The following is a 26,044-nucleotide window of genomic DNA, read 5'->3' as shown; positions in this document are numbered from 1 at the left end:
CTCTTCGCTTCCTGCCCGTGTTATCTATGCCGATGGCTGTACTGGCAACTTAATCTTAGGCTCCATGCAAACATGCCAAAGGGCGAGCTGGACAGAGATCTTGGCCAACTCTTTTTGGTGAAGTTATCCATCTGTTTTTTAGGAATAAAATTGCATGTTTACTGTTGGTCACCATCAAATATATAACCCATCAACTCGGACAAGTGTTGGTCTCAGTCCCACCATTTCCAGCATCCCTTAGATGCAGCATATCTGGGTTCTTAATGCGAGCACTACACTACTACCGCTTTGCATATACTCAATGTGACGGCTGGATTATCCCCCATCGGTTCCGATCAATGGCGGTTTACTTCTGAGCTTCATCTTACCCTTTCACGCGTGCCATCCCTTGGTCACCACAGGGTTATGTTTGTTTGATGTCCATCGATCCCTTCCTCTGTTCATGCCATGATTTTGCGATTGCAATGCCAATGTTCTTTTTGAAATCACAGAAACTAGACTCGTCCCTGCTCTATCGGTTCAGCAAAAGGAAATCACCGGATTGCAAGTAGAATTCTTCCTATTTGGTAGCAAGCTTGTGAATAAAAACTTCTCAGACTACTCAGGCAATTTGACCACGCAATGGAATCCTCCAACCACATTGATCAAGCCAGAGGCCAGCCAAAGAGATGAAGTGTTGGCAAGTCTTGGCATGTTTCAGATCTCGTTACTGCCCTTGCCTGAAGCTTACTGTTTCATCCCACTAGCACTCCATTACTTTGTCGAGAGAGCACCTTGTGGGAAAATATTTGGTTTGGCCTATGAAGATGCTGTCCCTGAACATAGCAGTTTGAGGAAGGAAGTCCACAATCTCTCACGGGCCTCTCTCGTATATCGTCCATCGTTGCTGTTACCTTTTTCGGCTAGTGTCCATAGCCTGATCAGAAATACAAATACTTAGCCTTCATAAAGTCGCAAAATGCCATGGTGAATCCGGATCATGAGCCGATTCCATTTCGTGGCGTCAAATGCGAGACCCATTAAATGAATCTCAATCAACTATCCGGTAGAAATTTGAAAGCTCACCTAGGATGCAGGAAGTCGCATATATGGAATGAAATTGTGCTGGTTGGATTTTTCTTCAATGTAGCCGAAGTTATCGGTCTACTGGTTCACTTTCAGTTGCAACTATTCAAGCACGGACCGAGACTTTTTTGGCTCGGCTAACAAACAGACACGGCACATTTACGATACTTGCACGCAACTTTCTGGACAACTCTTCACAAATCTGTCTGTCGTGAGAATAAAGAAATCATCAGTTCGAGCTCGCAATTCCTGCATCGCACTGTCCAAACACGCGAAATAATAAACAAATCCCAAAGCATGTCACTGCTTCCACCTCTCTCTGCTGCTTGTTCGTCTGTCGTCGCTCTATCATCGTCGGCAGCCAAAAACAATTCCCTCAGATTCCCTTCCCTTTTTCCCATCAAACCCACAAGCCTTTTCTCGCATCAAGCGCCGAAGAGGTTAAAGTTCTCTCCTTTTCCACTCAGGGTAGCTGCTCCTCCGACATCGCCACCTCCGACCTCCGACCCAGACAACAAATTGACGGAGACACATGGAGATCAGTTTCAAGAAGACGAGTTCAGAGCTGAGGAGGAGCTTGGTGACGAGAGCTCGGCCTCCAAGTTCACGTGGAGAGACCATTGGTACCCTGTTTCTTTGATTGAAGACTTGGACCCTGGCTTGCCCACCCCGTTTCAGCTTCTGGGTCGAGACCTCGTGCTCTGGTTTGATAAATCCAATAGTCAGTGGGTCGCTTTTGATGACAAGTGCCCGCATCGCCTCGCTCCGTTATCTGTAATTCTCTTGTTCTTTCTTCTATACTTAGTAAGGGGCGATATCATTATGTGGAAGCTGAGAAATTGAATTCACGGTATTAGATTATAAGTGCGCTTCAGTGAAGAAATATAGTTAATCAGATGCTAAGAGTTCTTCATTTGAGAGGTTTCGTTTTGGTATTCTTCTCAGCTGTCAGATGGCGAACCGTGTGCTTTCTCTCATCTTTAACTTCCAAGCTAAAAGGGAAAGTAAATGTTGTGGAATTTGAGATATAGTGGTCTTGGTTTACGGATGCTTTACCCAAGAATCCTTAAGAATTGCCTTTTTTATGGTCATATTTGTGATGGGTTGATCTGATTTTGCTTATAGGAAGGGCGGATTGATGAAGATGGGAATCTGCAGTGCTCGTACCATGGGTGGTCCTTTGACGGTTGCGGGTCGTGTACTCGGATTCCCCAGGCTGCTTCAGAAGGTCCTGAGGCACGCGCTGTTCGATCTCCGAGAGCATGTGTGACAAGGTTCCCCACGATGATTTCTCAAGGCCTCCTCTTTGTTTGGCCTGATGAAAATGGTTGGGAAAGAGCCAATGCCACCAAACCTCCCATGTAATCAATCTTTTTGGTGGATGTTTCTTTTTCTATATTTGATTTGCTTATGAATTCGTTGATGTTGTGTACGCTGCTTATTTCAACATTATGTGATGGAAATAGCAGTGCTCGGCAAAGAATCTTATGAGTTCTTTGCAATATTAAAATTCAGGTTGCCTGAGGACTTCGATAAGCCTGAATTCTCGACTGTGACAATTCAGCGTGATCTGTTTTATGGCTATGATACACTCATGGAGAATGTTTCAGATCCCTCTCACATTGATTTTGCTCATCATAAGGTATAGTCCTCAATTATGATATCGTTCCTCTGGTCATTTGCTTCAACTGATGAGAAAAAGTACAGCAGCTCAGAATGCAATTCAGGTGATGGAGATCAAGCATTAGCACGATTGACCACTATATGACATTCTTATTTGTCCTTGAATTAGCAATTTGACATCCGTTTCGTGGTTAACATACCAACTAACATTGTGAATGAGTGTGTTTTACGATATGTCGACAATAAAAATCCTGCAAGCTGCCTGTTGTCCCGTCATTTCTTTGACAGAAATTTTGCATTTAAGAAAGCAATAAACTGTAAAATGCATAAGTCGACCGTAATCTACTTTTGTCGAGACTAAATGCTCTCTGCATGTATCATCCTTGCTGGCTAATGCATTCTTTTCTAGGAAAAAGGTTTTCATCTTAGCTTACATTGGGAAGTCATGTGACAGGTCACAGGAAGGAGAGACAGAGCCAAACCTTTGCCATTCAAAATGGAGTCTAGTGGGCCTTGGGGTTTTGCTGGATCTAGTGATGATAACCCAAGAATCAGTGCTAAGTTCGTGGCTCCTTGTTATTATATCAACAAGTACGTCTCCATCTTATCTACCTTTGCCTCTTGTTGAACTTAATACCAGCTCACGCTTAGACTGTGACCACTGCTTTCTTCACTGCTGTTTTAACCTTGAATAGGCTGCAGTTTCTGGGTCCCTGAAAATATCTGACATGATACCACTGATAGTTAATTTGTATGTTAACTACTCATTTCACAAGTAGGCTCTGTTGAAAATATCAAAGCTTGTCTACAAGCAACCGTATTTATTTGATCCATTCTCGTTCTACTTGTGGCTACGGGCATTCCAGCCTCATTTCCGCCATTATCTACTTTCATGTCGAATTGTTGAGCTTTCCGGATACATTTTCTTTCCATTAGCTCAGATTTTTTGTCTTTTTACTCCAGGATAGAGATAGACACAAAACTTCCTATTGTTGGTGATAAAAAATGGGTTATATGGATCTGCTCCTTCAACGTACCGATGGCCCCTGGGAAGACTCGTTCAATCGTTTGCAGTGCTCGAAACTTCTTTCAGTTCACAATGCCAGGGCCGGCTTGGTGGCAGGTGAGACCATTTCTCCTTTTCTTGGTGCTATTGTGTACTCAAGGGGTTCACAGGGACTCCATTACCCTTTTATTCTTTCCCTAAAGAGTTCAAATTAAGGTCTCTAATAGTATTGCTTTGTAAAATTATGGGTCGTTGCTCATAGCAACATTGCAGAAGTTATTGTGATTTAGAGGCTTGACCTTCAGTGCTTGTGATTCACATACATACCTGTTCGTAACAGCATAACTAACATGACATGTTTCCTGTGGTTATTTGCTAGGTGATCCCGAGGTGGCATGAGCACTGGACTTCAAACAAAGTGTACGATGGCGATATGATTGTCCTTCAGGGACAGGAGAAAATATTCCTCTCCATGTCAATGGAGGGTCAGGAAGATGTAAACAAGAAATACTCAAAGATCACATTTACCCCAACGCAAGCCGATCGTTTTGTCCTGGCATTCCGCAATTGGCTAAGACGGCACGGGAACAGCCAACCCGACTGGTTCGGCTCGAGCGGTCAACAGCCTTTGCCATCCACTGTCTTGTCAAAACGTCAGGTGCAGGGACTTGCAAATTAAACCATTCTGTACTTCTGTGAATGCTGGGAAGCTTTGTCAAGAATCAGTAGATCTTGAATACAATAGAATGTGATTTCTAATGGAAGAATCAGAGTTTCAAAAGGTCCTCTTCTGATCCAATCTCGTTTTTTTTTTTATTTGCTCCGCAGATGCTTGATCGGTTCGAGCAACATACTCTCAAGTGCTCGTCGTGCAGAAAAGCTTACGAAGCATTTCGGATGTGGCAGAAACTTCTCATAGGCGCCACCATCTTCTTCTGCGCAACAGTGGGCATCCCATCAGACATGCAGCCGCGAATCGTCCTTGCGGGTATGGCCATTTTGTGTTCGGGAATTGCTTATGCCTTGCACGAACTGCAGAAGAACTTCGTTTTCGTAGATTATGTACATGCCGATATTGATTAGTGGCGCTATCTATTTCATTGAGATTTCTTCACACAGGCATAGACTTTGTATGCACCAACTTGTACCAATACAGACAGAAACACCCCCACTTGAACTGGCTCCCATAGATGACTTATCTCTTGTTTCCTCATTTCCACTGTGGGAATGAAGAATCTGAGAACGAGGCTTTTGCAAGTCTCTGCTTATGTAAAGTTTGAATCTTTAAGCGTTAACCATGAACCCTGTTGGATAATTTATTCATGAAATGGTAAGGCAAAAAATTAACCCACAAAATCCAAACGGTTCTGATAAGCGCAACACAAAATGAATTCAAAATTGGAACTTCGCATCAAAGAAGTAATAGCGTAAAAATTCAGATTGAGAACGATAAAAGTTTTCAAACTTTAGCAGTTGCCACAAAGATTCCATCTGATTTCGCCCAAGAAGAAAAAATCACAAAATCCAAAGAGAAAATGCACATAGATGAATCCTAACCAAACTACCACCCCTACCCTAGCCCTTTACATCTCGAATCGAAACCCAAATCCACCACCCCCCAAAAGGAGGAACGCTCCCAATCTCCACCCCAACTCCCCCTTGAAAAACCTAAGAGCTAGTGAACTTGGTGACGGCCTTGGTGCCCTCGGAGACGGCGTGCTTGGCCAGCTCGCCGGGGAGGACGAGGCGGACGGCGGTCTGGATCTCCCGGGAGGTGATGGTGGGCTTCTTGTTGTAGCGGGCGAGGCGGGAGGCCTCCTGGGCGAGCTTCTCGAAGATGTCGTTGATGAAGCTGTTCATGATGCCCATGGCCTTGCTGGAGATGCCGATGTCCGGGTGCACCTGCTTCAGCACCTTGAAGATGTAGATCTTGTACGTCTCCACGCCCCGCTTCGCCTTCTTCTTCCTCTTGTCCGCCCCCACGCCCTCCTTCGGCAGCTTCTTCTCCGCCCGCGGCTTCTTCTCCGCGGGCCCCTTCTCCGCCTTCTTGTCGTCGGCCGGCTTCTTCTCCGCCGGCTTCTTCTCCGCCTTCGGCGCCATCGCCGATCGACTCTAGAGAGAGAGAGAGAGAGAGAGAGAGAGAGAGAGAGAGGGGGATAAGCTTTGGCTTTGATTACGCGACGGGGATGAAGACGAGGAGGAGGAGGATGAGAGGTTTTCGCTTTTATATAGGGCCCGGGGATCGATCCGATTGGTCGGTTCGGGGAGCGGCGGATCGATGACGTGGACGATCCGGATGCGTTGGGGCGGAGGGAATGGGCGGTGGCGATTGTTTCGGGGGGGGGGGCTTCGTTTCGCGGAATCGACGGTTTCCAGTTTGTCGGTTTTTGAAATTTTTATTTTTGATTCCGTTTTCTTTTTTTTCTTTTTCCCCCGTTCGGTTTTGGCGGCAGCGCGAAGCTGGGGAAAAGTTTTGAAGGGGCTGTGGAAAAGCGGGCGGGTGAAGGTCCAGTAACATGCCGCCACGTGGAATGGGCCCGAATTGGGCCTTGCGGATGTGGGCCTGGGGGGGTTGCTGTATTGCGCCTCGAATTCCTCGTCTCCTTGTTCTAAAGACTCGATCCACAAAATTTGCTTTTTTTATTGTTTCGCTCTTTCCCAAAATTTTAAAAAAATCGAGAAGACATCTAACTTTACAATCTAGATACAAATCTACAAGACAACCTATGTGATATATATGTTGGGAAACAACGAATGTCATGCATTTAAAAAATTAACTCGAAAAAAATAAATTCGTGTTGTGAAATAAATTAGGATTATCGCTGGTTTCTCGAGTGTGGAATTAATGCTCGGTTGGGTTGAAACAAGCTTTGCAAATCGACCAAGTGCACACGTGATATGCATGAGTCGTCCCGATATTAAAAGGCCAAGCCATAACAGGCATCCTAGACATATGTTCAACATACTTAAGGAATTTTCAATTTTCCAGAACATTGGTTATACATGATACGAGAGAACACGGTACATTGAGAACTGTAAACTTTTCTTGATCGGTTTGCTTAACGCCGTTAACAAGTGCTATGGGGCATCATGAGGGCACTAATAGATCGTGCACTCGCTCATATGTAGAGTTGCAAGCAGTTTTTAAGTTTATTAAAAAGGATCTTGTTAACGAGCGCCTCTGAAATACGAGTTAACTAAATGTAAAATACAACACTTTCTAGGCCACTTTGAGAAGTAAAGAATCACGCAATTAAACAAAGTCATCTGCTTCGAATAATAAATTCTCTATCTCCAAAGTACATTGAAGAATGCTTAACAAGTGCCGAGAGACGCTCCTTTACATCTTCCTTATTAAAACTTAAAAGTGAAGAAAGTACGGCAGTTTCAAAAATACGAAAAAAGGGTTGCGAAAACATCGATCTCGGCATTTGTTTAATAATACCTTAGTTTGTAACCGTGTATTGCTAAATCAAAGAATCAATCGTACTTACACAAAAGCAACCATGCTACTAGACGTACATGGTATTCATGCATCCAAAATCTTCTTCGTCTTCCTACGACCAGAAACACCCATGTATATCGCAAGAAAGAAAAACTTCTTGAGCAAATGCCATCACTAGTTCATGTAGCGCTCGCATAGCGCTTGTCGCCCCTCCCCGCTTCTCTCAACTCCACAATAGGAGAAGCGCGAAAGTAGTTGTCAAAGATTGAGTCAAAGCCCGTATATCATTTTTGCCTGATAACTCTTAAGTAAGCTGTTAGAAGGTTCAATACAAAAACTTAAGTTTATAGATGGCGTGAGACTACATGAATATAAAAAGTATATTCCATTGTTAAGCAATACGAGACGATATTTTAATACCCTCTCACTTGTAAGTCGAATTAAGAGCGGCACGTGAAATTTGACTGATGGCGGTGAAGTACTTACACGAAAGGGATAATACTGGGTCTGATACCATGTAAGGAAAGTCCAACCCAATTTCCAACATCGGCAATCCACATAAGAAGAAAAGCATTATGTTCAGTGAACTTATTCGGTGGTACGACGTATTGTCTACTTAAACTTTCAAGCCTCACGTTTGACTTATCAAATATGCAGCGCTCACGTGAGATCCATCAAATTCAATTACTCGGATCACTCCATCCATCGTATACCGAGTCTATGCAAGTTTCTGATCAACACCCCATGTGTGTGCGTGTACACCACTCATTGCTTGGATGAATAACAACATCATGCAAGCACGCTCCCCTCTCTAATGAAAACTAAAACGGGATTGAATATACATGTAAATCAGTTCTACAGAGGTACTATGGATCCAATGCAACACACTGGTGCAAAATTCTAGGATACCGTCGAACCTAGAGCAACCTTGGTGAGTATCATATCAATATCCCTAGTCAACAAGAACAGGAAAAAAGAAAACGATTCTCCAGTTCACAAGGGTAAATACGTATTCAGTGAAGGTATCGTAAGACAGCAAAGCAGGTCGGATCTGCCCGTGCTAGCGAAACTCTTCACGCTAGATACTGATTACTTCACCCCCTAATAGCACAATATATGAAAGTCAGATATGGCAAAACCATCTATCTTTTGGAACTGTGTATAGCTGAAACACCTGACAGCAGTATGTACACAAGCTACAGAAGAAGCTACGAAAAGGGAAAAGGGCAAAAGAAAGAGAAGGAAAAAAATAAACTGATGATCATCAAGAACACATGTATAGAACCACCTGTGGCTACCTATCATCTATCTGCATCGACGTCGTTGTGGCGGATTGGCCCTCGACTTTCCCCAGCTTCGTCAAGTTGATCAAGGGCGTGTGCCCCACGAACAAGGCCACGTGACCCATCAACTTGTCTTTCCTAGAGAAGGTAGTGCCGCACGAGCATTGCCACTTCAGATCCCCGCAGTGCTTCTCATGAGTCCTCAGATCAGACAGCACGGAGAACTGCTTCCTATTGCACCTCTTGCACACGTACATCTTCGGGCAGTGGCTCCGCTTGTAGTGATTCTTGACGCAGATCATTGACTTGAGCGGCTGGAACTTGGCGTGCTTCTGGTTCCACCGGCAGCCCTCGTGTGGGCACGAGTACTTCCTCGGCGCTTTCATCAGACACTCCTTGTCATCCGCACCACTCGAACTGTTGTTCCCGCTGCTGTTCTTTAAGGGGTTGCTAAGAGCGGAGCTGGTCTTGTACTCGTCGCCGTGAGCCCTCATGTGCATCCTCAGGTTCGCATCCCGCTTGAACCCTTTCCCGCAGATTTGGCAGTAGTGAGTGTACTTGGCCAAAATCTCCGAGGCATCGAGCTCGATGATGTCGCAATTGCTACTACCGCTCTTCAGAGATGGCCCTTGCGACGAGCCTTCGTTATGACCGCGTTGACCAACGCATGGCCGGGGCACTGCTTGATCCCTCCCATTTTGACCAGCCCTAGAACTATTGTTACTATTGCTATTGCCACTATTGTTATTTCCCATAGCAGGCGAGCTAACGTAGCTATTATCAGCGAACCAGTCAAAGGTTTGATCAGAAGCATAAATACCGGTTGGCTGAGAGTTGTGATGAGACAATAGCTCCCCGTGGCTGACAGGTTTGACTCGGTGTTGCGGTTGCTGCTGCTGCTGCTGAATCAGTTCTCGATGGGAGGTTGTGTTGTCTGCCGAAGAAGTGGAGGCGTTGCTCATCTGTTGGCAGGTGAACATCATGGAAGAGGCGGCAACGATGAGCTCTTGGATCAAAGTGACCATGCTCGAGATGGCCATCGAGGTCGTTGCCGTCGATTGGCCGGCAATTTGGGGGGGAGACACGAGGACGGAGATGAGGGACTGGACTTGGTGGACCTTCTCTTTGAGGAGCGAGAGGTTGTAAAGAAGAGAGTTGGAGTGCGTATCCGCAGGCGAGGTTGATGAAGCCGTGTTGTTGTTGTCCATGGAGGAGTTCGTCACGCCGCTAATGTCTTCATGACCGGTCATGCCGTACATCTGAAGCCCTTGCGACGCGCTCGGGAAGCAAGAACTCGCGCCCGATGGAAGAGGAATCATCTCTTTCTCTCTCTCCCTCCTTCTCTCAATCTATGTGAGAAGCGAGAATTGGAACGTTTTGGATCTTCCTTTCTCGACAAAGAAAGATTGCTGTTGAACGAGAGTGTATATATATAAAAGGGGAAGCATCATGAGATCCTGATCCTTTTCTTTGATGTGCAAACAAAATGTGTATAATAGTCGAGAGAGATAGAGGGAGAGGGAGAGAGAGCTGCAAGTCAACTTTGAGAGGGGTTTGCAACATCCCCGGATAGAGCCTGCCTCAAGTGTTACCAATCTTGCATTGGGACAAGCTCTCTTTCTTAGTACTTTCTTTGTGTTTCTTAGTATACTAAGGAACATGATTAAAGAATTTTCGAGATAGAGAGAGACAGAGAGAGGTTGGCATGTGTATTAAATAACACCAAACATCCAATGGCTTTCCATGACTCTGCCTTTCATAATATATCTTTTTTCTTACACGTTGCGAAGGTTTTTAAAGATATGTTCTAGACCTCTCTCTCCATTCTTATCTCTCTCTCTCTCTTTTTAAAGACCAGGAAGAGGGGTCACTTTCTGGCGTCAACCTTTGCCGTGATTTGAATATTTCAACTAGGCATACGCCATACGAATGACTATCTTGCACCCTTTCGCGTGTAATTTGTAACTCTTGATCAATATCACAAGGACCCCGGCTGCCTATATGGCTGTAGCTCATATATGGTTGGAAATTATCCAGCGACTACATGTTGTCTGGGAAAAGATATTGATCACCAGGCCTAAAGAATTGAGCAAAGAACTTTGTCATTGGTCGGCCGACAGTTTCTTGGCTGATAAATGGCCCGTGCGGCGCCTAATGAGTCGAGAATACCAGGTCAGCCTTCCGTCAATAAATCATTTCTAAGGACGGCATATCAAATCACATCCTCAAATCGAATCTACCACGCTCAATTTAACTCGGGTATCTAGTCTTTCGAGCGAGATATATAAGTCACCTCAGTACAACAATAGGTTTCAACTTGCCATGACTTTAATTATCAAGAGAGCGGCATCGGCATCTGACCAATTTGTGCACCGGAGGCCGACCCACTTTCAAATATACTCTAAGATGGTATTCGTTCCACTCTAGGATTCCTAGCGCAAACACCCTAACATCATTCACTCTTTACCCCGATGCCACAAAACTCCACTCTTTAGCCCACAAGGAATTGGACCTTGACACATGGATATTGTGTGATGAATAACAGTGATGTGCATGCGAAGGAAAGTTTTTAGATGTCACTCTAGAGCCCATCAATCTTATGATACAACTCACACTCTAATTTCTTCGACGTATTTGTTTTTGTGGCTGGGCAACAGAAGGTGGGGAGGTTACCATAAGGGAGCACAAGTTTGAGCACGTCAACAAACTCAAGTGACTTACTTTCACTGAAAAGTTTAAGCCATCAACGCCAATTCTCCGATGTGAGACGTTCTCTGACACAACTCACATGTGTGTCTCAGCAATCTTCCCTTCACTAATGAACTCAATGTTAGGTAATGGCCCTCCTTAATTCAAGTTATCTTCTGCATCAACATGCCTCAACTTGAATATCTACTTTTTTGTCTTGTGAGGACCGCAACAACAACATCGCCCAGACTGCAACAACAATGTCCTCCTTCATCCCTGATTTTTTTCTCCAGACCCAAACATGAAGGCTGCCGTTGGGATCGGGTTGCTACATCACTACACCCACATTTACCCCATGTCTCTTTCCTCAGACCGAACCAGAAAGGTTTCTAGGAAACGGCATTTGTCATGAGATTCCTTACTTGAGATATTTACCAAAAATCGATACATATTGGGAGATTGTAAAGAGAGAACCTAAATCCGAGCCCGTTAACATACCCAATCGGACCAACCTTCACTTAAAAACTTAAGCCAATGAATTATGGACAAATTAGGATATATTAACTATTTTTCCGTTGTGAGACTTATTCTAATACAACACGCACGTGCATCTTAATAAATAGAAAAAAAATGTCATGGGCTAAGGCCACGGTCCCCAAAAGCCCTTAGGAGATCGAGACTCATCGCTTAAAAAGGGTATCCCAACATGCTAATGAGAACTTGTGTGAGTTGAATCAACGACTCTAGTAAGCAAACGAGAGCGTTTGCCACGGACCCATCATCTTAGGGCGAACTTTCGATTATCGCTCCCATGAAGGAATGTGAGAACAATCACGTATAGTTCAAAAGTAACGATTTATGTATCGGCTAACTACCCTTTTCATCGATGATTGAGATAGAACGGACTCCGCGCCGTAGCTTTATTTGGAAAACAAGAGTCACGTGGACAGCAAGAAACCCCTTCAATACATAGCCCAGCGATCACCCACCATCTAAGTAACCCAAAATCGGATTAGCTACCTTCATCTCCTCATATAAATTGGATTCAAGAGGAGCTGTGCACAAAGCAATCAAGATTTCAAGAGGATCATGTCTTGCTCGCTGGCTCATGCACGCGCACGGGCTTGAAGGCTCACCTACTAACCCAAGCTGACCAATTAAGAAAACGAAATCGAATATTATGACCGTGCTCCGTTAATGACAGTACAATCATGCCATTATTCAATCCATGAAGTTGGTACGGAGTTCTCAAAATAAATCACACTTGAACAAATATATAATGACTGTCAACTTGAGGGGATTAGATATGGTTTTATGGTGGCAGTCCTATGGAGCGACGAACTCAAGAGTTTCTTAATCACCCCTTAATTGATAAATTAATCCTTCTGGTCAACTCAAAACAGAGGGGGGAGGGTGCAGATATACCTAAGACTCCAACCTCAGCTTCTTCTTCTCCTTCTACTTCTCCTTCTTCTTTCTTCTCCTTCTTCTTCTCCTTCTTCTTTCTTCTTCTGGTTTTTTTTTTATGGCTTTTCTTACTTCTGTTGATAACAACTTCACTTTCTTTTCTTTCATGGAGAGCAAACGCCATGTGCGGGGTCCAATTGCTTGAATTGAATTCCTTGGTGTAGGGCCACTAGAGCTTGATATAAAATGTGAATGCTAGCTGTTAATTACTTCTTTTTACGTGGATTAAGGCTCGGTAAACCGGTTTAATTGATTGTTTATGTGTCAAGGCGGGTTGAAGACGTATAATTCTATCGTTTCATATCCAAAAGATACGAATTATTTATTAGTATTGATATTATTCCAATAATTATTGGTGTAAGTGTTAAAATAACATGGGTTAAAACAATAACCAATGACTCTAATGAGAGAAAGATTGATAAATTGCTTACATTGAAATTAGTAATTTCATGTAAGAGTTGGTATATTTTAAACGTTGGTAAGAAATGTGAATAAAGGTTGAAAAAAGGATAAGAGAGAACCTTTTTCTTTTAAGAAATCAGAGAATTTGTAACTAAAAAATCAAATGTAATTTAAATGGAGAAAAGATGGTAATAACTCTAATCGAGGACAATAGTTTTGAAAAGAGTTAGCAATTTTAAAAAAGTTGGTAAATTTGGGAAAATGTGGATAAGTAACTTAAATGAGAGTTGACAATACAAAAATTATTTGGCAAAAGTACACCACAAGTGCCATAACTTGTGTACGGCGATCACTTTGGTGCCATAACTTTTTTTCGGATCACTTTGGTGCCAACTTTTTGAAAATCGATCACTTTAATGCCAATGCGACGTGGCTCGCGGAAATCCGATGTGGCGCCGACACGGCTCGCGGAGAGGTCCAATCAGCATTATAAACCAAAAACGACGCCGTTTAGCCCGACGTATATTTTTTAAAATATTATATTATAATTAATTAATTAATTAAAAAAAAAAGCCTGCAGAGCGGCGAGGAGCCCTCGCCGCTATCGCCGCCAGCCACCACCGCCGGGAAGGGCCGGCGGTGGTGCGTGCGTGGTCGGCGAGGGTCGCGCCACTGGCCGGGCAGGCAACCCTCGCCGACCCCGGCGACCCTCGCCTCGCCGGCGAGGCCCGATCTCGGCGAGGCGAGACCTCGCCGTCGCCCGGGTCGCGACGGCGAGGTCTCGCCTCTCGCCCGCCGAAGGCGAGGCCGCGCCTCGCCGTCGCCCGGGTCGCGACGGCGAGGTCTCGCCTCGCCCGGGCCGAAGGCGAGGCCGCGCCTCGCCGTCGCCACCCGTGCGATGGCGAGGTCGGCCTCGCCCGGCAAATGGCGGGCGGGGCCTCGCCCGTGGACCTGTGCGACGGCGAGGTCTAGCCTTGCCGGATCCGACCCTCGCCGGCGAGGCGAGGTCGCCGGCCCCGACCAAGGGCCGCGACCTCGCCGGCGCGGCGAGGGTCGCCGGGCCCCGACCAAGGGCCGGCGACCCTCGCCGACCACTGCGCCCACCACCGCCGCCCTTCCCGGCGGTGGTGGCATGGCAAGCAGAGGCGAGGGCTCCCTCGCCGCCGCCGCAACACCTTTTTTATTATTTTTTTGTTTTTTGTTTAATTATTTTAATTATTATTATTTTTCTAAAAATTAAAAAATTCGAAAAAAAGCCACGTAATTTTCACCGTGTACAAGTCAAACAATTTTTTTTTAATATAAATGCCATGTCAGCTTTTTGGCCGGAGTCACTAAAGTGATCGATTTTCCTCCGACTTGGCACCAAAGTGATCCGAAAAAAAATTATGGCACCAAAGTGATTGCCGTACACAAGTTATGGCACTTGTGGTGTACTTTTGTCAAAATTATTTGGTAACTTAATCGGAAATTAGCTGGTAAGTCACGCAAATAATAATGGGTAACTTCATATAGTACTTGGTAAGTTCGTGGCATAAAAGCTGGTACATGAAGAGAAGTTTTTTTTTTTTCAAGAGTTTACTCTAAGTTGGGAAAATTTCAGACACTCCTATCTGGTTTCTCTCTTTTTTTAAATCTACAACTTGCACTTTTAAAACTTTTCAATTTGACAGATCAAGATCCACTTCTTCCAAATCGAACCCCAAAACCTCCGAGCTAATCTCATTTACGCGCCGGCCGGGCAACACCCGCTCCCCCCCACTCTCTCAAGCTCAAAGCTCGCGTGACCATGTGAGCTGACCACATTAGGGCTCAAGTCCGAGGCCTAGCGAGGTTGTGGCCGGACATAGGCTCGAGCTCACAGCCCTTGTGTGTGCTCGTGGCTTTGTAAAGCTCGGAGCTCGCAGCCATGGTGGTGGGGTTTGTCATTGAATAAGAGAGGTTGACGAAGTGTTCGTTTTGAATTCAATTCAAGTGACTAAGATCTTGTGTACTTGAAAATTAAATAATTAAGCTTAAGGCAGTTTCGTAGTATCGTTGAATACTCAGACCAGACAACTGGAGGCAGTCACACTGCCTATGCGGCTCGCAGGAGGGTTTCGCAAAGTCCGACCAATTTAAAAGGGAAAAATAGATGGGCCCCATCAACCTTCTTTAGCTTAGCCCGCCTAGATAAAATCGAGACTGAAAGCCAGACCTCGTGGCCTCCGGCGAGGACTGCCAGGGGCCGGGCGAGGCACGATCTCGCCAGATCGGGCGAGGTCAGATCTTGTCCATGGCCTGCAAGGCTTGACCCTTGCCAGCCCAGTGACCATCGCCGGCCACAATGAAAAAATTGATAAAAATGAAAAAAAGATAAAAAATCATAAATATATAAAAAAAAATTGTCAATGTCAACGTCAGCGGCACCACGTCAGCGATTTCCTATCAAAATTGGTCAGATATTGAATTGGCACAAACGCAAAAAGTTTAAGGCTTAATTAGCAAAAAAAATATCTAGGACTGAATTGACATAATTGTAATAGATTTAAGACTTTTTTGGTAATTTTCCCATCAAATTGACTTTAGATAGATAATCTAATGATTTTTCAATTATGGGTGGAAACAATTTTAAACTCGATAATTCAATCCCGCTTACCAAGGTCCGCTCATCGATATGGTCTACTAATAAAATTGCCATACTATGAAATTTCATCGAGCTCGCTATTCAGAAAAGAAATGCTCTTAACAAGCAATCGGAGCGATCAGGCTGAAAGGTCGTGATCGATGCGTGCTTATGAACGAAATGCTTACTTTTTTAGAGACTAAATAATGTATATGGTGCATATTGATCAACCATTCTCCAATTGATCATTTCAAGAACCATGGTAGTCACCATGAATTTTTAGCATTAATTTATTACCCCGGAAGACTCAGATAGTGGAAGAGAGAGGGGCAAAAATGATATAAAATTTTAAAAGGAGGGTAAGATGTGTGATATGAAATCTAGCAAAGGGGACCAAAATGAAAATAAGGAACATTCAAATGGTATAAAGCCTCCGGTAACCCCTGCTCCTGTCTGTCTCTCTCTCTCCGTTCGACGTAGAAGAAGAGGATAAGATCACATTGCCACGAGCATACCGTGGAGGGCCGACAAATTCTCGAGAAGTTTCGCGTCGGAAAATGACGTCACCAGCGGCGGCGCTCTCGTGGAGTTCCTCTTCGTGGCTCCACAGCTTCGGCGGTTGCTCGAACGAGGCATCGGAACCACCCGACAAGAGGTCGGCCATGGTGGTCGTTGCTCAGAAGAAGGCCAAGAAGACTCGCAAGGTAACCCAGTTGAAAACATGGGGAGCTTTGGCCTTGCCTTTTGGTACTTTGTATGAGCGTGCTGAAGCGTACATGGGTGGTGCGAAATCGTGCCGTGTTCGATTTTTTTTTTTTTTGGTTGTAAAGGCGTTTCATTTTCAGGTTCTTTGACCTGGAAAGGGGCCAAATGTTTGGAGAATTGAAATGGGTTTGAGTGGTTGTTGGTTTTTTTTTTTTTTCATTCAATTCAAGCAGATAATACTGAAGGAGGACATGGAGTACCTGGGGAAGAAAGGTCAGCTTCTGGATGTGAAGGCTGGGTTCTACAGGAACTATCTCCTTCCCATGGGGAAGGCCCAGATTGTCACTCCCCTGTTGCTCAAGTAATGTGCACGACCCGACTGTTTCAATTTGGTCTTTTGTTTCTTACGAGTAGGTTTGGGTCTAAATATGTTTGCCCCAAAGTGATATAACTGTTGTGACTGGTTATTTTTTGGATACGTCGCATGGAAGATTTGTCATGTCGTGTGAAGAGCTACTTTCATCTGGAGAGAATGGCATTAGATTTAGGTCCCTGTTGATATAAAGTTTTGATGTGATTGGAAAGCATTTATGACCTTGGGGAGATATGTTGGCTCCCCTGCCGACGCGATAAGCTAGTCCCGCAGAGGTTTTGGGTTTGCTTTCATGCTGACTCTCGAGCTCTTGGGATTCGAGGTATCATAAGGCTGAAAGTTTTAGATGAAATGTCTCTTGAAGTGTCTGTGTAGGTGACGGTTTTACATAGCATGGTAATTTTGCTCAAGGGATGCAAACTGCAAAGTATCATTTCTTTGGAATCTGTTAATATGAAGCTCAAGAATCAATAATTTTGATTGCTTGTTTGCTAGGAAAAATATGCTCTCTGAAGGTCTCGCTTCTAATTTTTTAGGCCTGATGCGAGTAAAAGTAAGTTGTAATCATGCGATATAGTTTAAGGGAATCAAGTTTCGTTATGCTATTATAAAGAAAGTACTGTTGACTGTCAAGTATTAACAAGAAAAAGTATGATTTATGAAAACAGGAGTCTTGTAATCAGGTTTTGTTATCATGGCTGCCATTTAATTGAATAAACAAAAAGGTACATCGTCTGAGCTTCTACTTATTTGTAGGTAATAACTGTCTCACTCTCATATCATACAGGGAGATGAGAATGGAGGAAGAAAGAATTGAAGCTGAGAAGAAGAGGGTAATTGACTTATTTTTTGCTTCGTACGCATGCTTAAGACATTTGAAGATTTCTTTATGCATCTAGGACTGATTAGCCCTAGATGTACCTACTCTGGAGACAATTCACCTATATGATTCTCATATTTAATATATAGAACTTGACTTCCTAATATTCTCAAGGTTTCTTCCATACAATGTTCATTTTGTCAACAAAAGCAGAGCAATGAGCTTGCCAGCTTGGTTCCTCCTTTGCTTCTAACTGTTGGCTCCATCAGATTCGTGTTCTTATAGTTAACAGCGACCCTTAATTTTGTTTAGGTAAAAGAAGAAGCGCAGCAACTTGCGTTAATGTTTGAAACTGTCGGAGCATTCAAGGTGAAGCGAAAAGGTGGAAAAGGAAAACAAATTTTTGGAAGGTAAGTTGTATCAAATTGACATCAAGCTTTTCTTTTATGTATTGTCTTTGGATGTCTAATAGTTGACCTTCTCTGCAGCGTGACTGCTCAAGATCTCGTAGACATTATAAAGGCGCAGCTCCAAAGGTACTGATTGTATGGCTTGCTTGTCAGATATATATATGCTCACCATGATTTTAGATATCCTAATAAGTCGTGTCCGCATGCTCTTTTCCTCAGCAACTGTTTTTCTATATTTTTAGGTTATAAACCACATATCAGCAGCTCTTCATGTGTGTAAATAACTCTCCTTACAGGTGTGTGTATGTGGCATAGGAGAATTTTGAGACTTAATGTCATGGCTTGAATGTTGAAACAGAATACCATAGCCTAATTGACTTAGGCTCACTTAAAGTGTTCCGCCATCACACAAACAAACGTGTAGGCTTGTATATTTGAGGCTTTCTTAGTCATTCAAGTTGTGGTTCTTTTCTCGAAATGACATGGCCTTTCTCTTCCTTCTCTCTATGAGTATCCTGCTTTATTGGCCTTAAAAGTCGGACATAATTCTGAATCGTGGTTCTGAACTTGCATTATGTCGTAGCTTTGTTTGAAAAGACTCCTAATGTTGAACCATCAAGTGAACGTTTTAATGAAAAAAATTGTTGAGAGGAGCAATCTTCTAAGAGTGTAGATGGGTGTATATCTCTAATTGCTTCAATTTATCTTGTTTTTCTTTGTAGGGAAGTGGACAAGCGAATTGTTCTTCTTCCAGAAATCCGAGAAACGGGAGAATACATTGCAGAGCTGAAGCTTCATCCGGAAGTGACAGCGCGAGTGAGGTTGAACGTGTTTGCCAACTGAATATAAGAGCCTTGTTAAACCATTTCGAGTGATCAACTTTCAAATGCAATTTGCGCTGACACATGGTATGTAAGACATGTACTGATTTTAGAAGCAGCAATGACTTTTTTATTAGCTATATGAGAATAATTCTTGAGTGAAAATGCCGAAGAAGAAAACTTGTTGTAAAATTACCTTTCTACTGAAGGTATCTTTTGTTAGTTTATCAAGCCTAGGCCATGCACCTGTTGTAAAATACATTTGTCTAGCTGGTGCTTCTGAGTTATCGGTCCATTTTATTGAGGTTAAAATAGACAATGGAATCAAGAGGTGTCTAAACAAAACCTTTACCATCTTCTAAAGTGAAAAATAAAGACGTAAGAAGATTTACATTTTGAATGCGTGACAAAAACACTGGTAAGAACCGGGTCATCCGAAGCAGTGTTAGCTTTATTTGCTGACAAAAATGGTTCTCTTTACCTGCGGGCAAATATTCGTTATTAGCACATGAAAATCAGGATGCTTGCTTTCCCTCTTTTGGGTTTCATTATTTTTTTCTGACTCGCCGAAAACTATCGAGGTCTTTGAGAAAAATGCTAGAGAGAGAATTACCATGCTAGTGTGTCTAGTTAATCAATGGATTGAGGGCTCTTAAAGGTTAGAGATGCTACTATAAAATCTACAACTCTCCTGGTGTCTGAGAAGTTCATACTGATTGGTTCGATACTGATGTACAGATTAGTTTCTTTGTTGCACCCATTTGTTCAGACCATAGTTGCTAATTCTCTTGGAAATATCCATCAATTAACATGGAAAAAACCAACACTACTGATGACAGACGGAACAAATGTCCTTTTAAGAAGCTGTTGTGGCCATCACTTTGAGTACTACTTTACCGGCTTTTGTGCTGCTGATACACATGTTTGCTTGCTTATTCGCGGTATCTGCAGGTGCAACTGGGGGAGCTAAAACAGAAAATCATCTCTCTTCGCGGCAGTCCATACTCTTCGTCTCTTCCTGTCTCGTTTTATCAATGTATTTGGTAGATTTTGCTAGCTGTGGATTAAGATGGGTGGCCGTTTCACCTCTCGCTGTTAGATCGGATGCTTTGGTATTCCTCATTTCGCTAGGGGTTTTCTTTCGCCGAAACATGCGCTTTAGCAAGAACTTTCTTCACGGTCTCACACGGCTAATTTGCCCTTCCGGATCCTGCCGGCGGTTTGAGAAAAATAAGCTGAATGGTTACCGGCCCGTCTCTCTTTTCAGGCGCATCGGTCATTCCAAGCCATCTCGTAATTGATCTCGCTCGTCTTGCTTTACTAATGCTTAGTGTCGAGCACACTTGAATCGACGCTCTTTCATCTATCGGCCCTCTTCGAAAGAAAAAAGTCCATGAGATTTACCAAACTTTGGCAGCTGTTCATATCACCAAAAAAGGTGAAAATGGGAGAAGAGAAGTGAAAAAAGTTTGAAAGATGTTGCTGCCCAGGATCGAACTGGGGACCTTTAGTGTGTAAGACTAACGTGATAACCACTACACCACAGCAACCCTTTTGCTCTACATGCCTCACAATTTTTTTTATAAATCCTATGATGTGCACCAGCCCATAACTGCAGCAACGACTATTTTTCTTACTTTAAACACGAAATAATCCAGTTCGATCAGTATCTCTGCGGTCTTATGCATTCTAGACTCCTCTAGTAAAGTTTTATTTGGGCCAAATGCTCTCTTGCGGTGAGGTTGGTTGAACTTAGTTTTAATGCTAAGGGGGTAGTGGTACCACTAGGCTGTAATTGACGTAAATTGTTAGGTGGCAAGATACCAACATACCAATAAACAAACCATGTGCATCGGTACTTCAAATTTGTTCCATGTCTCATTCACCTCACTTTTGAGCCGAAAAATTCGGAGTGTTTCGGAGGGAAATATTCGTCGTCATTCAATCGATCAAACTAATGTACCTCAAACGCGTCTCGTAACGTACCTTATGGAACAAGATGTTGATCTGCTTCCGAGGATTCTTACCGCATACAAAATCGATTGAGTGAGTGACTAATAATATTGACACGATCTTGATCTACGTGTACTCGTGGTTTGGTTTGGTGATATTTGGAAGCGAACATTTAAATGGATACGACGTGCCACACTTGTTCGGCTCCCCCGCCCTGCCAAATTCAATCAATTCCATATTATTTGGACCGCTTGCCCGAACTTCGGCTCACTTCTTTACATACCCCTTGAGGTTATTGTCAGGACATCGCTTCAAGATTTTGCCAACCCTAGGCTGGAGCATCTTACCATAAGAAAAAGAATGCCGACATGCTAAAACTATGAATTTCCATTAATTTAAGCACATTTTGGTCATGATCGATCAACGTGCTTACGACTCATAAATAATTACACCAAAAAAAAAATTCGCTTTTTTTTTCGCAGCAATCTTCATTACTTTTCACCCTGATTCTTCTTAATTTGTCCAAGTTGTTGTACTATAGAGACTCATGTAGCAAATCCAAAGCGGCACCTGTGGGAATGTCGAAACAGTGTGCAACAGCAACAAGCGCATCGAATGGCCGGCGAATACGAAGTACCTAGGGCAATTGAATGATTAGTGGATTCTTTCCCTTTTGCACAGGACAACTCACTTAGCTTAAACACCACCGGCCATTCGAGGCTCGTGTCCCCATCCGACATCGCCGATCGCGACGAGACCCTCTTTTGCATAGTGCAAGCTCAACACATCACGAACGAAAATGTTAGGATTAGGCGGCACAGACACAACGAAATAGAGAGAGTAGAGGCGAGAAAGAGAAATCGATATACAATGTTTTATTCCGATTCACCCTTAAATTAGGGCTACATCCAATAGGAGATTCCACTACAATTAGCACCATTTACCTCTCTACTACATCTCTCAATATCAATAAAATACGAATCCAAACTATAAAAGCTCTCCGACGTTGCCCGTGCCTTCTTCTTGTCGACGGGGAGTATCAACCACACATCGACAGAAAAATCCTCCAATTCGAAGGGCAGCAAAGGTGAGGTTTTGAGGCCGGCCAGCTATGCAAAAGGTTCGGACAGCACCGCCCACCTCCGAAGCGTGAACTGTCTCCACATGTCGTGAATTTCTGGACTGGAATCGAAGAATCTTTCACATACATACATAATGCATCATCTCCCATTAAGTCGCGCGAAATGGGACAGCTAAGTGTGCGCGAGCGATTCGCTCTGCTTAGCCCGAAATTTTCACCTTCGTTTTTTCAAGTGTTAAGATGGCGACGATTGATGCATGGTCGAGTGCGTGCGGGGGTGGCCAAGTTGTGTTGGTCTTTTGGATTCCATGTTGGATTGGGAGCAAATTTAATTAGATTAGGTGAAAAGGGTTAGGAATGCAATGAACCGTCTCGATCGGTAGAGAGACTTCAGCGATCATTAGGTTTAACTAACTTTAATCTACTCGGCCGGTCGTCGTTAGGGTTTGGGGAAGATCGCGAATTTAAGAAAAGGGCGTCTTCATAAAGTTTCGGAGTCAGTTGCTATCCAAACTCTAGTCACACACCATACTAAATATGTCGTTCGTTCATCTTCGATGCACATTCGTTTCACTTTCGCGCTCATTTTAACTCCTCGAGTGACCCCTTTGAAGAATTGCTCTTGTTCCTCTTCGTTTTTTTATTTCCGGGTACGTGGAAAACATGGATTCGAATCGAGCCAATGGGTAAGCGACGAGTAGCTTTCTTCGACGGCGTGAACCGAACGACCCGATCGAATGGCTCTTCAGAAACCGTCTCGGCAAGTAAGTACATCTCGACTTTGTGACTCGTACGCAAACCGTGCCCACAATGCTTACTCACCAATATTTTGCCAATACGTGCACTTAACAAACACCCAAGTCGTGGAGTGAGTGACGGAGAGGCTGTGAGAGAGTGCACTTAACCCACCTCTCTCTCTCTCTCTCTCTCTCTTTCTCGCTGGCCAATCTTGTCCAACGACAATGCTAAGCGAAGACGAGCATTATCGATCGGTTGGTGTAAAGCTTTGGAGGAGGAGGAGTAGACCAAAATGATAGGCAATTAAGGATCGTGGGTCCAACCTGTGGCGGCTTTTCCCCTATAAGCTACGCTCGCATATGGCATGCATAGGAGCTCGTCATATCATCCGCTAGGGTCCATGTGCATCCATCTGTACACACTCGTTGTTATATGGATGATTAGGTGTTAATCCGGATGATCAAGCGAGATCGGAAAAAGGTGGATTTGTTCCATCATAAGTGATTGATTCTACTGATACTACTCTACCAGTCACTGTAAATGCCCCCTTTAGATCTTCGCGTAATTCGGAGTCCCGAGTTTCGAGCACATCTTATGAATAAGGAACCCGAGATAATACGATGCCGCCGTGCGCGACACTTAAGCGATGCGATGACAGATGTTAAGAAGAGATTACCATAAAAAGTAATTGATCGAAGTGAATTCGAGAGGATATCCATATTTCCCTCTCGTCATTAATGAAAATAGACCGCGCGAAAGAGAGATTTTTCCAATTTTTCCTCGGCTTCATATTACGATTATCATCAACAACGGAGAATACCCATCAACCGAAAGAACCTAATCCACCAGTTTTGGTTGTGGTTCTGCTTCTTCTGCCAAACCCTAGCTCGCAAATCTTGCCAAATTCTATCACTCTCTCTCTCTATCTCTCTATCTTTCTTGCTTGTGTGTTACACATTAGCACTCACTCACTCTCCACTTAAAAGAAAAGAGGAATATAAGGAGAAAAAGATTGGATTGGAAAGGGAAAGGGCAAAGGAAGATGCCACCCCCAACAATCACTCGACTTTTCTTGAATCAATGGCAACCATGAACACTAAACCCACTCACTCACTCAAAGTGTTCGGCTTACTCCATCAGTGGCATGCTTGCAGATATAGACATGGAGCCATTGACTATACATAATTTGGATTAGATGACCATAAGAAAAGACTTATCAATCCATTTGGGCCAAATTATGATAAGGGTATATGAATCGAATTGACATGAATATGAACATAGTTTCGTGTACATTGATGGATATGTGAAGTGGTTTTTCTTTTCTTTTTTCAGTAGTGGCAATCGACCAAGGCGGGCGATGCTAGTATGATCGGCTGTTGACTCGTGGCGAATTGGAACTTTGAGGTCTCGCGGCGACGGTGCGCTTGATGGTGGTGATCGTCCTCTGGCGGCGCCGGCAGGTTCAGATCCAGAGAGAGGACGTTGCGGGACTTCTCGCCGCCGCTGACGACGGTGGCTGTTGCCACCGGCGAATCGGTCAGGCTCGTCGTCGTCGTCGCGTTGGCGCTCGAGGCCATCGTCGGAGCGGATCTGTGCCGCCTCATGTGGCCGCCCAAGGCCTGACCCGACGCGAACTCCGACCCGCATATGCTGCACTCGTGGACCTTGTGCTTGTTGCTCACTTGATGAAGACCCTTGTGGTTGGCCATGGGGATGGAGAGGGGCGGGCTGATTTTACCGAACCGCCCCTCGCCGCCCTCGTCTTCTTTGGCGTCCGATCCCACGACCGCCGCCGTGGACGGCTTGATCTTCTGATCATGATCGACCATGGACTTGGGCTTCTTGTGGCTGGCTCGGTGCCCTCCGAGCGCTTGAAACGACGGGAACACGCGGCTGCAAGTCTTGCACTCGTAGACATAGAAACCGGCCCTCGTGGTGGCCACCGCCGCGGCAGTGGCGGCAACCACCTCGGCGAACTTCTTGCTGCTGAAAACTCCCATCTTGCCGCCATCGTGGCTGCAGTCAACCCGCCTCGGACGGACATCGCCTTGCGCCAACAGAATAAGGCAATTCGCCATGTCCTCCTCTTCTTCCTCCGCGCTCGAGTACACGACGTTATTGCCGGAAGACGACGGGGACAAAGCCGAGCTGGCATCCCCTCCTCCTCCTCCGCCTCCTCCTCCGCCTCCGCCGCCGCTGGACGAGCAAGAGGTCATGGAGGCCGCGCCCCCGCCGCCGCCGCTCGGGGATGCCGGCCTCTGGCGCTTCGCGCGCTTACCCTTTTCGGCCACCTGCGAATGACGATCGCGGCTACCGCCCGAGAACTCTTCTGGGTACTCAAGATCCATCACCTCCCGTAACACCACCACCACCACGGCACACCCAGAAGGCGATCGACGGCCGAAACTCCTTCCGGTACGCGAAACGCGACACGAGCGAACGACCGATCGATCGTGGGAAAAGGAAGAGCGAGCGGAAGAACGAGAAGCCTCGTCAATGTAAGATATGGAGCAGAAGTGTGTGAGCAACATACACACGTATATATAGTGACGATGATGAGTTTGAGCGAGACTTGAGTGGTGCGTATTGTATTTGCAGAAGGTAGTGGCGGTCAAACGCCGTCCGTGAGCGACTACCATCGTTTTTACGTCAAGCCCGATCGATTAGAAGGGAGGAAGGTGGGGGAAAGAGAAAGGGAGGGAAGAAAGGGTCGGGGCCATGGCCTGGACGCGCCACTCGCGCGCGTGGCGATCAACCTCGGCTCGCCACGCGCCGACACGTGGCGAGCCCTCGCGGGGCGAGCGAGGGAGCGTGGGTCCCGCTGCTTCCCCCAGTTAGTTTCCGCAACTGTTCACGTAATTTGATATTCCGCCGAACGATTGTACCTGAAAATCAGCTAAAAAAAACGAAGAGAGAAAAATAACCTACGAAACTCCGAATTCCGTTTGCATGTGTCGGCCTAGCGTAGGAATTAAGGATTATGTAGCTGTGAGCACATTGTCTCTCTTCTTAGGATTGTGTAGTTGGAGCCTCATGAATTCCTCTCTCCCGTTCTCGAATTTGTAAATCTGCCCTGTCGACGGTCGCGACCTGATCGACCGTGTCGGCTCGGGGAGAAGAAGAAGGCCGGGCGGAGACGGAGCTCGGTTTCGGGATTAAAGGGGGCGGCGGGTCGTCGGTCGCGAGTTGCGGACGTAGCGTGGGGTGGGGGGCGAAGAGTTTGGGGGGGACCCCCTTTTTTCGTTTCTTTTTTTGTTTTCGGGTCGAAGGGGGGGGACCCGTTTTGGAAGCAAAGGGTTGGTGTGCGGTGAATTTTACGTGAGGAGTCCCGCTTCTTCGTGCTTTGTCCTAATTCTCAACCGGCATTTGGTGCCCAACGGAAAAAAGGGGTCACGACTCACGAGTAAACGCAACCCCCCTGTACAGCGAAGGGGCACCCCGTATTCCACGTTGAAAGCATGCAAAGCGCCCTTCACGCACTGTGTGATTTTAAGTGGCTTTCAAGCAAGCATGTCGACCAATCGAACGACCGCGGAGGAATTGTCCCGATCAGTCACTA

General features: G+C 44.9%; 5 protein-coding genes and 1 non-coding gene across 7 annotated transcripts; 2 read left to right on the top strand and 4 right to left on the bottom strand.

The window, feature by feature from the left end:
- The first annotated feature begins 1,188 nt into the window (after positions 1-1,188).
- On the top strand, positions 1,189-4,818 carry LOC115687476 (pheophorbide a oxygenase, chloroplastic). Its single transcript, XM_030613062.2, has 7 exons — positions 1,189-1,839; positions 2,191-2,426; positions 2,581-2,707; positions 3,143-3,279; positions 3,652-3,811; positions 4,074-4,352; positions 4,523-4,818. Exons 1-7 carry the CDS (start codon positions 1,363-1,365, stop codon positions 4,775-4,777), a joined length of 1,671 nt encoding a protein of 556 aa, XP_030468922.2. The 5' UTR covers positions 1,189-1,362; the 3' UTR covers positions 4,778-4,818.
- Positions 4,819-5,105: 287 nt separating this feature from the next.
- LOC115687479 (histone H2B-like) lies at positions 5,106-5,888 on the bottom strand. Its single transcript, XM_030613067.2, has one exon. The coding sequence runs from the start codon at positions 5,792-5,794 to the stop codon at positions 5,363-5,365; it is 432 nt and encodes a 143-aa protein (XP_030468927.1). The 5' UTR covers positions 5,795-5,888; the 3' UTR covers positions 5,106-5,362.
- A 2,171-nt stretch (positions 5,889-8,059) lies between these two features.
- On the bottom strand, positions 8,060-9,901 carry LOC115687477 (protein SENSITIVE TO PROTON RHIZOTOXICITY 2). Its single transcript, XM_030613063.2, has one exon. It carries the CDS (start codon positions 9,739-9,741, stop codon positions 8,434-8,436), a length of 1,308 nt encoding a protein of 435 aa, XP_030468923.1. The 5' UTR covers positions 9,742-9,901; the 3' UTR covers positions 8,060-8,433.
- Positions 9,902-16,035: 6,134 nt separating this feature from the next.
- Positions 16,036-19,863, top strand: LOC115687508 (50S ribosomal protein L9, chloroplastic). Of its 2 annotated transcripts, XR_004006467.2 has the most exons (7): positions 16,036-16,288; positions 16,523-16,650; positions 17,450-17,495; positions 17,795-17,892; positions 17,971-18,018; positions 18,615-18,800; positions 19,665-19,863. XR_004006467.2 is itself a non-coding variant. In XM_030613107.2 (6 exons), the coding sequence occupies exons 1-6, from the start codon at positions 16,142-16,144 to the stop codon at positions 18,733-18,735; spliced, it is 588 nt and encodes a 195-aa protein (XP_030468967.1). In that variant the 5' UTR covers positions 16,036-16,141; the 3' UTR covers positions 18,736-19,032. The 2 variants fall into 2 exon arrangements, 1 of the variants encoding a protein (XP_030468967.1); XM_030613107.2 differs by lacking the exon at positions 19,665-19,863 and having other exon boundaries at positions 18,615-19,032.
- A 327-nt stretch (positions 19,864-20,190) lies between these two features.
- On the bottom strand, positions 20,191-20,263 carry TRNAV-UAC (transfer RNA valine (anticodon UAC)). Its single transcript has one exon. It is a non-coding gene; the product is annotated as a tRNA-Val (tRNA).
- Positions 20,264-23,483: 3,220 nt separating this feature from the next.
- Positions 23,484-25,048, bottom strand: LOC115687482 (zinc finger protein ZAT5). The gene has a single exon (XM_030613070.2). It carries the CDS (start codon positions 25,014-25,016, stop codon positions 23,814-23,816), a length of 1,203 nt encoding a protein of 400 aa, XP_030468930.2. The 5' UTR covers positions 25,017-25,048; the 3' UTR covers positions 23,484-23,813.
- Between the last annotated feature and the right edge of the window lie 996 nt (positions 25,049-26,044).

This window comes from Syzygium oleosum, unplaced genomic scaffold (assembly GCF_021117445.2).
Source record: "Syzygium oleosum isolate NSW1041296 unplaced genomic scaffold, Sole_v2.1 Sole_v2.03, whole genome shotgun sequence".
Taxonomy (NCBI): domain Eukaryota; kingdom Viridiplantae; phylum Streptophyta; class Magnoliopsida; order Myrtales; family Myrtaceae; genus Syzygium; species Syzygium oleosum.
Note: the sequence above shows the minus strand (reverse complement) of the source record. Positions and strands in the feature narration are given on the sequence as shown.

What these genes read in the sequence shown, in the direction of transcription:
- LOC115687477 (XM_030613063.2), bottom strand. Translation starts at nt 9,741, where the DNA reads ATGATTCCTCTTCCATCGGGCGCGAGTTCTTGCTTCCCGAGCGCGTCG.
- LOC115687476 (XM_030613062.2), top strand. Translation starts at nt 1,363, where the DNA reads ATGTCACTGCTTCCACCTCTCTCTGCTGCTTGTTCGTCTGTCGTCGCT. An exon ending in CCTTGTTATTATATCAACAA is followed by an intron (nt 3,280 to 3,651) that starts GTACGTCTCCAT and finishes TTTTTACTCCAG; the next exon opens with GATAGAGATAGACACAAAAC. An exon ending in CTGTCTTGTCAAAACGTCAG is followed by an intron (nt 4,353 to 4,522) that starts GTGCAGGGACTT and finishes TTTGCTCCGCAG; the next exon opens with ATGCTTGATCGGTTCGAGCA.
- LOC115687482 (XM_030613070.2), bottom strand. Translation starts at nt 25,016, where the DNA reads ATGTTGCTCACACACTTCTGCTCCATATCTTACATTGACGAGGCTTCT.
- LOC115687508 (XM_030613107.2), top strand. Translation starts at nt 16,142, where the DNA reads ATGACGTCACCAGCGGCGGCGCTCTCGTGGAGTTCCTCTTCGTGGCTC. An exon ending in GTCACTCCCCTGTTGCTCAA is followed by an intron (nt 16,651 to 17,449) that starts GTAATGTGCACG and finishes CATATCATACAG; the next exon opens with GGAGATGAGAATGGAGGAAG. An exon ending in TTGAAGCTGAGAAGAAGAGG is followed by an intron (nt 17,496 to 17,794) that starts GTAATTGACTTA and finishes AATTTTGTTTAG; the next exon opens with GTAAAAGAAGAAGCGCAGCA.
- LOC115687479 (XM_030613067.2), bottom strand. Translation starts at nt 5,794, where the DNA reads ATGGCGCCGAAGGCGGAGAAGAAGCCGGCGGAGAAGAAGCCGGCCGAC.